The sequence below is a fragment of the Tamandua tetradactyla genome, chromosome 22 (assembly GCF_023851605.1).
Source record: "Tamandua tetradactyla isolate mTamTet1 chromosome 22, mTamTet1.pri, whole genome shotgun sequence".
In the NCBI taxonomy this organism is placed as follows: domain Eukaryota; kingdom Metazoa; phylum Chordata; class Mammalia; order Pilosa; family Myrmecophagidae; genus Tamandua; species Tamandua tetradactyla.
Genome location: NC_135348.1, coordinates 21755759 through 21767924, shown reverse-complemented (window position 1 = coordinate 21767924; position 12166 = coordinate 21755759). Strand labels below are relative to the sequence as shown.

The window sequence follows — 12166 nt, the reverse complement described above, 5'->3', positions numbered from 1 at the left end:
TTTGAGGCAATATTGAAACCTGGGAATTGACGACAGTAAAAAAGCTTGAAATAGGCAAACTGGGAATTTGATACTTGGTCAACTCACAATGCATTAGAAAATTCCACGCAGGAGTGAATACCCAGCTACGGTTGTAGAACATGCAGCAAAACTAACTGACCTAGTTTGGGATGTCCACCAGCAATGCTTGGGTTTTTAATAATACCACAAAGACCATTTTAATCTTTTGCTGCCTTTGTATAGAACCAATTGTTGCAATGCAATTCAGTTTTCTTCCATGAGAGTCTGGTGATACATTTTCCCTTTAGTGAACTCTGTTTTGCTTGGTATCTTGCTCTTTTCCAGATTGCAGGATGTTTCCAACATGGCAGAGTGTCTCTGGCAGAGGAGGCTCTGACTTAATCTGGCACTGGTTGCTATTAATTTGAACAGCCCTCATGTGTAGCTCAAGAGGACATTTGCAATGGGCGGGCCACGGTGGCTCAGCAGGTAAGAGTGCTTGCCTGCCATGCCCGAGGACCCGGGTTCGATTCCAGGTGCCTGCCCATGTTAAAAAAAAAAAAGAGGACATTTGCAAAAAACAGTACTTGTCTTCATTTTCAGGTCCAGAGGCTGATGCTAGGCCCACATTGGGAGATTTCTGGCCTGCTTAGTTGGAACGTTGTCCTACAGTTCTACTGACACAGAGTCCATCAGTGGGGAGGGAGGATTAGGATTAAGACATGAAAATGGAATTTTTAAGGATAAGAATAATCCCCCCCCCCCCCAAATAGGGCTGACTTATACTCCAGGTATATAGTAGAGAGTGCTCTATGTCACAAATATAAGAGAAGGGCAATGGAGCAGATGCTCACTTAACCTTCCATTAATGCTGCTGCTGCTGACAGATAACCAGGCAGCACACATTTACTGAGCACTTTTCTTTTCTAAACACTTTGTATCCAGTATTTCTTCCTCTACAGAATGGCCTTATAAGGTGGATAGTATTACTGCTCTCCTTTTTCCAAAATGGGAATTTGAAGCATAGAGAGATTAAATGACTTCCTTAAAGTCACAAATTGTAAGTAGGCTTCCTCCAATTTTGGAGATAAAGTTTCCCTTCTAAGAAGGAAATTATTAAAATAGCAACAATCAAAACAGCAGAATAAAATATAATGGGTGAGAACAGTTATCTTGGTAAGCAATCCACCCTCAGCCATATTGTCAAGGGCGGTGCAATGGCAGAAGGTCATGACAATACACAGAAAAACTAAACATTCTGCTAAAATCATTATATTTAAGTAGTAATGGATATAATGATTTTCAGTAATTAACATCTCTATTGTTCCTGCTCACATTCTTGAAAGGAATCACATTACTATTTATTTTCCAACCCTACCTTATCTCTTTTTAATATTGATTTTCCTTTTATCCTGCTTTTATAATTCTTTTGATCATTTTGGCCTCCCTTGAGATGTTTATTTGCTTTTCTTCCCAACTGTCTTTTTTATTCTCTCTTACAAAGCTTTCAATCAGTGCTTTCCACATCATATTTATTTTGCTTTCCTTTGCAGTACCCACAAAGGAAAACATGTCACAAACTTTTACTAACAGAATCACAGAATGTAGGGGAAGAAAAGGTCCTTTGAGATAGTTCCATCTAAGCTCATTGTTTTTAGAGGAGAAAACTTCTATGTGAAATACTTTCTTTTGTTAACTTTACACTTTGTCTTTACTCCTTTTAGGAAAAGACCTTGTCTGTCATTAGCTGTGTGGCACTAAACAAGTTACCCAGGGCTCCCCAGCTTAGTTGCTTTATTTCTAAAACTATGATAATTATGCCTATCTTCCTTTCTCCCCTCCACTCCTCTGATCTTTAAGACTTCTCTATTCCCCACAGGTTATGGTGAGAATCAGATTGAGAGACCTGATTGAAATACACTGATAAGGATTAAAACAGCTTAACAAATATTTAAATACTTGCTTCCCATTCTTTTCCTAGAGGTTTCTTTTGTCACTCTAATGACATTTTAGGCTTCTATTACTCTAGTTATTAGCCTACCAAAACTGTTCTTGTACATATTTTTAAAGGCTCCCAGTTACTGTCTTTTTTTTGGCATGGGCAGGCTCCGGGAATCGAACCGGGTCTCCCACATGGCATGCGAGAATCCTACCATGGAGCTTTCTGTGCACCGCCCTACTGGTGTCTTTTATTATACTTTTTCAACATTTTTTTTTTTTTTTTTTTTACTTTGACAGTTTGCCAAAGTTAGCTCAGGTAGCTATGGATGGTTGACTCTGGTTTCCTAGCAACTGGGACAGAGAAAAATAAAAAATTAAATGATAAAGGTAGAAAAATTCTCTCTCTTCTATGATTGGTTTTTGATATTAGAGATAAATTACTTTGATATCATGAATAGTCTGTTAGTGTGTAACATTTACTGAGCACTTACTTTATGCAAGGCATTATGCTAAGGTCTTTATGCATGTATTATTTAACTTCCCAACAACCCTATGAGGTAAATACTACTACTGTCTCTATTTTCTAAATGGGGAAAACATCAAAAGTTACAAAGTTACTAAATAAGATGCAAGCGCAAGTCTGACTCTAGACTGGTAATTTTTAACCCTGGCATGATTTTGCAAACAGATGAACAAGAAGGCAGAATATTAACGTTCATTTCTATTTTTAATACTCTGAATAGAGCAGTTTCACATTCCAGACACTGGGATGGTAATGTGGTGTCCAGGTCAGCAACTCTAAGAAATGTTATCCAGATAAGCAGAATGCTGCAGTTAAATTGATCATTCTCATCTGGTTTTGTGTAGGCCATGCTTCTATCACCAGAGCACTGCATCTTGTTGCATAAAAGACACAAAATGACTTCCATGTTGAGGTTTTTACCTCTTGATATCCAGAGTGGTTTTAAATTTACTAAATTGGTAAAACAGAGTGGAAAACAACAACAACAACAAAATCACAGGCCAACTTCACTAACTTCAAGTAGGAAGGAACAAAAAAGTAGAAAGAGAATGAAACTCAACAGAGTATAAACAAGTGGGGCCCTAGTTCAAAGTTTTGGTATCTTGGATTAATTTGTTTGTGGGTATGAACTTCAAGAATTCATTAAACACTCTGCAAATACCCAACCAAAATTAAATTTAAAAAATGAATTTTATAATTTAAAAATTTATAAATTTTTAAAATAATTGAAATAGGTTAGTGCAGTGAACGAAGCACGGGCTTTGTAGTCCAATGGAAGTAAATTTCAATTGTGGATGTACTATTTGCTGTATGATTTTGGGTAAGTTACTAAGCTAAACTACTCTGAGAGAAGATCCTCCTCTGCAAAACAGCACCAAAAATGTGTAGTGTATTGTCTTTGCTGTCGGACTCCCATGTACAACCCCTGAGCACAGTGCCGGGAAGGCAGCAGATGTCTTTCATTCAATGAAATGTTGGTGTCTTTCATTCCTCTAATAAAATCCTCTGTGGAGCTACAGGGGTCTCAGTATGAAAAGAGAATGTGGAAACCATCTTCTAAATTTTGTTCATTTGAAAAATCTCCAAATTTCCATGGAATATTTTTAGACTACACAGCCACTACTCTGGAGCATGATCACAGCTACCTTATAACCTGTTTATCAAAGAATATGCATGCCTGACAGTGAGCTGGGGAAGTTCAAAAAGTGACAGAACTTCAGTGAGGCAGAATAAAAGGGTCTTAAAACCACAGGGCGTAATGAAAGTCTAGTCTACTACAAGCTGAAAATTTTCTATTTTAATTCAAGTAGTTGTGACACTTCCCCATCCTCCTTTAGCAATCCCAGTAGTGGCTATACTGTGATCTATATTTTCAAAGAACTTTTCAGTCACTGATAGGGTATCTCTATCCTGCTATGATCAGATGAGTGAGTCCACCACAAGGACCAGTAAACAAACAGTCTCTAAAAGGTCAGCGTCTTTTTCTAAGGTGACATGACAAGCCACTTACAAAAAGAACTTTAAAATAGCTCCTATGCTCAGTCTTATCCAATTAAGTCACATTTTCTCTGTGAATTTAATGACTCCAGGCTTCACTTTTATTTCATAAATCACAACCACAAACTTGGGAAAATGCTTCAAATTATGTCAGTCAATAAGTTTTTATTGATTGCTTACATTCAGCATAGTGCTATATCAAGTGCCATAACAGCCATGTACCTAAGGTGGGGCTGGAACCCATCCACTGCTCTGACACCCTTTGTAGCTTATAAACAGACCAGGCTCCTTCCCTTAACCTGGAATTCAAAGGCCTTGCAATGTGGCCAAAGCGTAACTTTCCAGCTACTATTATTTTAAATCTTGCTCTAGTCTGGCCATGTCTTCTGTTTCTTTCTGTCCACATTTGCATTTTTGTGTCTTACATAAAGAACACCCTTTTCACATTTTTGTTGGCTGAACAATTACCTATTTTTTATGACTCATGTCAAAGCGTATCTTTTCTATGAAGCCTTGTTCAACCACTCTCTTTGGAAGTACTTTTGCCTTTTTTTTTTTGTTTTGAATTGCATTTATTTAATATATATAAAATTAAGCATCTTTTCATACATTTATTGGCTATTTGAATTTTATTTTTTGTGAACTACCCATTGAGCATATTTGAAATAACTGCAGGTTGGCTTGTTGTACCATTCATAGGACACTTAGATATCAGTGTACGTATCTAGTCTAGAAGCTCATGCTAGGGTTGAAGTATCTCATATATTTTGGCATTCACCATGGTAACTTTCTCATACTAAAGGCTTAAGTAATATGTGTTGAATGTATGATATTGGTGGGAGAAGTTGCATTTGAGGTGAGTCTTTAAGAATAGGAAAATGAACCTGGAAATGGAAAATGATTTGGACATGGGGAAGAGCCTAAGCAAGGAACGGAAATGAGAAAGCATGGGATTTCTCTAGGGAACAACAAGGAGTGCAGCTTAACTAAAGCTTAGACAGCATGATGCTAGTAGTGGTTCATGTGCTTGGAAAATAGATTGAAGGGGCTTGGACTTAGCCCTGAAACAACAAATCTTCGGTTATTGGAGGCAGTATGAAATGCCTAAGACAAGTTGGCCTAGAGATGGAAACACCAAGGTAGTCACTACAATAGTCTAAGAAGAAAAGAGACAGCAAGAGCCTGATTAGGGACATCGTTTTGGGGAGCATAAAAAATATCAAGAGCCAGATCGAGAGATTTAAAGAAAAACAATGAAAAGGATTCTTGTTTGTGTAACTCTGAGGGTGGTGGTTACATTAAAAATAAGTAAAGAACTATGAGAGGAGGAAGCAGCATTAGGATAAAATACTAATTCCATTTTGAGTCTGGGGTTTTTTAAGACATTCAGGTGAAGATCTCTAGATGGTAAGTGTCAGAACTCAGGAAAAACACTGAAATAGAAAAGTTTACACTTGAAAAATCATCAGCCTGAGCGAGCAGAATGGAGGAGACTGCCTAAGCATATATATGAGCAGGTGAGACAAGGGCCAAGGACGGATCCTTTGGTAAAATCTACAATTCAAAGGTGATAGGAGGAAGACAGAATGGTTAGGGAGACAAGCAAAATACTCAAATAGTACAGTGGCATAAAAAGCCAACTAAAGAATATGATTCCTTATTTAGGGAACAACAGAAGAGATACCAAATCACTTACCTTGTTGAAAAGATGAAGGTTAAAATCATAAAACTCAGCTGTATAGAAAATACTGGGGAGAAAAGATTGAATCTACATTAGCACTATAAAATCAGAATCTTTAGCATATGTTCACTGCTATGAATAGTTTAACCTGAAACTTATGGGAATCCAAATAGAAAAATGAACATACTAAACAAACCCTCATTGCTAGATTGATAGAATCATAAGTTAGAGATACTCAGCCTGTTGAAAACATCCCCAGATATAATCTACAATATCTTCTACTTATGGAAAATCTAAAACCTTCCTTGATTTAAGATTTGGTTATTAATGTGATCAATTTAGAAAGAGCTGGTTTAGACTAAAAGTATTTATAGCAAATTGTATAAATGCAGTAGTATATAAGAAATATTTTGGAATAACTCAGGCTTATTTTAAAAGCAAAAGATTATTAGGTATTACAATTTTAATAAAAGTTGTCTTTAATATTACAGGGTAAATAGAATAAAAGTTTTATTTTTGAGACTTAGCACTTACCTGCATTTTAGAGTCAGCTATTTCTTAAAATGAAATATTACTTTGGCTATATTTTAATATAAAATATAATGATGCAAATATTCACATTTAACCAATACAACCAATTCTTATAAAATAATAGAATTGTGTATTGTAAATCCTGTTTTTTATTCAAGAAAAGCGGTTAGGTCAGTTTAAGGTTCTTATAAAATAAGTTGGTGATAAAGTATTCAATTTAACCTTTAAATTTGATGGATATTAAGACTTCTCTCATCAGGTATCAACTGTGGTATATCAGACAATAGTGCATCAGACATAAAAAACAAAGGAGCTGAAGACCGTGAATGTATAACTGACATCTTTTTAAATAACAGACACACATGCTAAAGGCACTAAATTAATATTATATGAAATGAAATGTTCTTTTCTAATCAAATTCATGTTCAAAATGAACTTAGAGTACACGAATTGCTATACGGTACTCTTGAGGAGACTGAGTGACAGCAAGGATATCCCACCTTCCAACTTACTTATTAATACTATGACAATAAGACTGAATTTATCCAAGTCAATATTTGGATTAGAGAATGTGTCACAGAACGTTGTGTAGATGATCATAAGGAGCACACAGCTGCTGACAGCACCAAAAGGAGGTTTCTTTCTTTCAAGCCAATCCTTGATGTATCTTCGGACAATCTGAAATACACAGATCAACAGGTTGCCTCTTTTCAGAGATGGAGGGAGTAGAATTGGGCTTCACAAAGTGAGTCTGACAGCAGAAAGACATGAGGAAAAGAGAATAATTTGGATGATGGCCTCAGTGGATTTCAAAGCTTCCCTGTCACACTACTTTTCTTCTGGGGAATTTAACATTTGTAGTGCAACTTCCACTGGGTGTCCATAATGAGAGTGTATTTTCAACTGCATTCAAATCCATTCTTAATCATGCCAAATGCTCTTTGCTAGCTGTCGCTGAGACATGCCCATTAAGCCTCCCCAAAGTTTATCTCCTCTGCCGAGCCTAATGGATGTGAGTAATTATCACAGTCCCCTTTGCCTCAACAGACAATTCCAACAGCAACTTTGGGAATCTTAAAAATCCAACATCTTCAAGAATTTCAAGACAGTAGATAATCGAAAGTGATCCATGGAACATATTAATATTTAAAATGCTAGCAATGCACCAGAAGTTTTTAATTAAATTATAACTCATGCTTGAAAAGCAAAAGTGCATGTGTTGTGGGAGTTTAAATAATTCAAACTCTGAATATCTAGAGTTTTTGTGAACCCAAAGACAAATGCCATTTGCATGCTTTTAGAATCTCAGAATTAACATTTAAAAATGAATAAACCTGCCCTAACTTTACTAGAAAAGGATCGGTGAAATCCAAAGTTATATTGCAATCTTTTATTTTAAAATCAGATCAAATATTTAAAATCAGGACAGTCTGAATATTGGTGATAACTTTGGTTTGGGTACAAAAGTGACCCACTTTGTTTTAAACATTTTGCTTTGGAAAGAAGCTGAACAAGCCCTTTCATAAGGATTATAGTTGAGGCATTAATTTTTGAGTCATTCATTATCCTGCATAATTGAACATGAGATTTCACAACAGGCTGATTTACTATGATCCATTAGCAATAATGAGGTCAGGGAACTTCTGACAAGGCTGATGGGGTTCTGTTATCGCCTAAATACTCTGCAATTAAATAGGCTTAATTCACGATGCAGCATACCCAGGAACAGACACCCAGTAACAAAATAAACTACTCTCAATAGAGCCTCTGAACAAATGGCTATTGGGTTAACTGCAACCATTCTCCAAAACTAAGTGAAATAACAGTATTAATGAATGGAGACTTCACATAGTTGACCTGCTGGTACGAAGTATAGGGGAAAAGCTGAAAGATTGGCTGGGGTAGGAATGAAGGGAGAGTGTAATATACTAGCATGTTAACTAGATAAATAGTGGTTAAATTTTTTTAAAAGGTAGGTCTTGTGATTAAAGTTACAGCTGGATTTATAAAAGAAAAAAGGTTCACTTTTTTTATAGAAGTGATCCCAAACCATAGTAATCTACCTAGTGTTCATTTCTTTCTATAAACTTAAAATGTAGTCAAGAATAGAGAAATAGGAGTAGTTCTGCCACACGTATTATTGATTAGTGTATCAGAACACATAGTTTAAACAGTAGAGTTAGAGTAGAGCCCACAGGATCCTACGTTCAAACATGCCACTGTAAGGGTGGCTGTTTATTAGCAAGCTACCAAGGGACTTCATTAAAAAGGTCATTTCATTATCTACTGTGTTTGTAGCATAAAACTGGTAGCTGACTAAATTTAATACAATTCAACTCCTTTAGGAAATAAAATAAATGGAAATTACACAAGAATTATTAAAATTGTTACTGACCTCCAAATTGCTTTAATATTCTATAGTTAAAACACAAAAGTCCTCTCTTTGCAAGAAAATATCTGATCCCAATTCCCAAAGTGTGTCTTCCTCATCCTGCTTCCCCCAAAACAAACCGTCTAAATAAATATGAATGAGGCATACCTTGAAAATAAAAGCATTTTAAAAAACAAGACAAGTCTCTAATCATAAATCAACTTTATAAGTAGTAGCTTGATTTAGGTAACTCAATAATCTCTTCTTTATTACAAAGTAACCAGAGTCTCAAAATAGAGTTGAACTCTTTCAATATGTCAAGAAGTGGGCTCCTGAGTCCTTAATCTTCTAGCCAAAATGCCTTGCTCCTAAATACACCAGTGGTTAATGTTGGATACTTAATGGTCACAGAAAACAATCAGAAAGTTGGGAATTGAACAAAGACCCACCAGCGAAACAACTAAAGGAGAAAATAAACAGTTTTTCATCCTTCTAAATCTTACAGTGATATCTGTCTCTATTTTCTAAATAAAACATTTTATACCATGCCAGGCTCCACAGAGATTTATCTTCCTCTAAAATTAAATTCAGGAAGCAGCTCCTTTTGCACTGTCGCTAGAAAAGCTCAAATGTTTCAAAAACAAAACTGGAAGTAGTATTGACATGGCCTCAAAGATAGGCTTTAGATATAAACTCCAGGAAAGTTTATTTTCTCTTAATTTAGTCACTTAAAATTTTGGTACTATCATTCTTCATTTTTTAAGAACCCATATCATTTTTTAAATTCTCTGAACTTATGTGCCTTATGGAAATGTTTAATAATCTTATAGGAAACAAGACTTTGCTAGAGATAGATCCACACAACCTGATAACAGCTGCCTCAGCTTTCTCGGGAAAATGATAAAGAAATCTAGATGAAGGTGGGAAAAGGCATTCTGGGGAGGTGGCTAGTTTTTTTTCAGAATCTATATTAATTTATTTGTCTTCACAGCTTAGAGAAAGAAGTCATTCTTGATTGAGAGAGAAATCCTTAGAACTCATTTGCTTTTCCTTATGGAGAAAGAAGGGGGAAAAAAACCCACAGGAAGCTTTTATCTTATTCTCTCAACTTCAACATTTTAATTTTCTTTATTTAAATTAAGTATCAGGAAAAGTTACAGGGAAATTTAAATTTGGTTCCTTGCACTTTGAATGAGCTGGGTCACAAATCATTGTATGATTTCAAAGTTGGAAACCTGGAAAAATGACACATCTTAGGTATAGAATGTCAACACACTGAGATAACTGTGAAGTGTAAGATAAATCCTTTTTTGTTTTCTACTTTAATTTTACTTCTTTGGTCAGGCTCTTTTCTTTCTACTCTGTGTTTACATTTATGATTGATTTTTTTTTTTTTTTGGAAATAAACTTGAAGTTTTATTTTCAAAACACAGAATGTAATTGATTTTTGAATGGGGCTATATGATGGATAATTTTTCAAGTTAACCCTAACTTCTCCAATGTGGCTACAGATAGTTTCTTCCATTTTTATTCTCTATTCATATACTTTCATAAAGTTTGTTTCTTAATTAATAACCTGCTGAAATGTAGATCCAGGGATATGAAATCAAATCCAATTAGTATAATACTTTAAAAGTATTTTAAAGTACATTAAAGAATTTTAAAGTTTAATTTTTAAAATTAAAGTATTTTAATATTTAAATTTATTAAATATTGAGAAATTCCAAATGATATTAATACACTTTGCAAAAAGTACAAAGATAGTAATAATACATGGCGTCAATAAACACCTACTATCTACTTAACTTTTCAAAAATTTTCTCTCACTATTACCTTATCTCATACCCATGGATAAGGTCACGCAGCTATGAACCTCATTTTACAGCTGACGCAGAGAGGTTGCACAACTTGCATAAAATGTTAAGAAACTAATCAGTGGATGAGCAGGAATATGACCTCTATCTCCAGAGGGAACCACAGCACAGGGGTTAAGGGTACAGACTTGGGAGCCAGAGTTTGCCTGAGTTTGAATCCTGGCTCCAGTGTTTATTATATAATCTTGGGCACTTTCCTGTGCCTTATCTGTAAAATGGACATAATAGTAGCTGTAATGAGGATTAAGTAAGTAAATAAATATAAAATACTTTGAAATCAGTGCCTGTACATGGTAAATGATCACTTTTCTTAACTCTAGGTCCCAGTTTTCTGATGTTTCTATCACAACATTGTTTAATCAGTGTGTCCCATTGCATAATGTAATGGGTACTTTTACTTAGAAGGAATTCAGATAACTCATATCTAATATAATTTTATAGGTTGCAAAAGTACATTAGCATTAATAACATTAATTTCAGGTTTGGGTGAAGACTATATCATATGAAAGGCTAATCCTTTTTTTAAAAATTAATTTATTTTTTATTTATGATACATAACCACATTCAAATGCAAACATTCTTATCATATGATCATTCTGTTCTTGTTATATAATCAATAGCACACACTATCATCACATATTTGTATACTCGTCATCATGATCATCTCTTAGAACATCTGCATCAATTCAGAAAAAGCAATAAAAAGAAAACAGAAAAAAATTCATACATACCATACCCCTTACCCCTCCCCTTCACCGATGACCAGCATTTCAACCTACTAAATTTATTTTAACATTTGTTCTCCCTATTATTTATTTATTTTTAATCCATACGTTTTACTTGTCCATGGATAAGGTGGACAAAGGGAGCATCGGATACAAGGCTCTCAACAATCACACAATCACACTGCGACAGTGAAAGGCTAATTTTAAACTGTGAAACAAATCCACTAATGGAAAGACTACAGAATGCCTGAATATATATAATATATAGAGATATTTTTAAAATTAATTTATAGAAAAAAGTGGGTTTTAGTGTGATGCTCTGAAAAATAGTCAAAGTGATAGAAACTGAGAGGTGGTAGAAATCCTGTTTCATTAATACTGATTTATATGACACTCTTGAAGATAAGGCAAAAATTAAAATTTGTCACAAGCATTTAGATGTATTGAAAGAAAGAGGTGTCAAAAAAAAGAGAGGAAATACATCAAGGGCACACATTTTATTTCTTTCTAGAACTGACAAAAGAAACAATCTCTTAGCTATTTATGGAAAGGTTCATCTTAACTCATGGACTCATAGCATCTCAGAGATGGAAGATATAAAATACTTCATTCTTCAAATGAGAAAAGTGAGGCCCAGAAGTGGTACAAATAGCTGAGATCACAGCATAGAACTATAAGAAAAATGCCAAAACTCTGGAAGCTGGGGTGCCCCTCCCCCAGTGACATGGCAGGCTGCTGGAGGACCCTTCCAGGTGGGAAAAAGAAGCAGACTCTACTAGGAGCAAGGGGAGGTAGTTCAACCAAGGTCCAAATGCAGTTTTAATTAACATATTTGGACTGCTGAATACAAGCTCTGAGTACAGGTAAACCCAGAAAAAAGCAGAAAAGACCTCTCTGCCTGAGGTCTCTCCCAGTGGAGAGGAGATGGGGCTGATGAAGAAAACAAACAAAAAAAAAATGGAGGCTTTTGTAGTAGGCAGAGCTCAGAAAAGGGCTGTGCCTATTATAGAGCCAAGTACCAAC

At 35.2% G+C, this 12166-nt stretch overlaps 1 protein-coding gene across 2 annotated transcripts in view; it reads right to left on the bottom strand.

Moving 5' to 3' along the window:
- Nucleotides 1-12166, bottom strand: part of SLC10A7 (solute carrier family 10 member 7) — a 273235-nt gene that overhangs the window by 38889 nt on the left and 222180 nt on the right. For both annotated transcript variants that reach the window (XM_077139878.1, XM_077139879.1), the window contains 2 exons: nt 6686-6851; nt 5658-5709 (listed from right to left, as the gene is read on the bottom strand). In XM_077139878.1, the coding sequence (XP_076995993.1) occupies nt 5658-5709; nt 6686-6851 (218 nt within the window). The remainder of the gene's footprint in view (nt 1-5657; nt 5710-6685; nt 6852-12166) is intronic.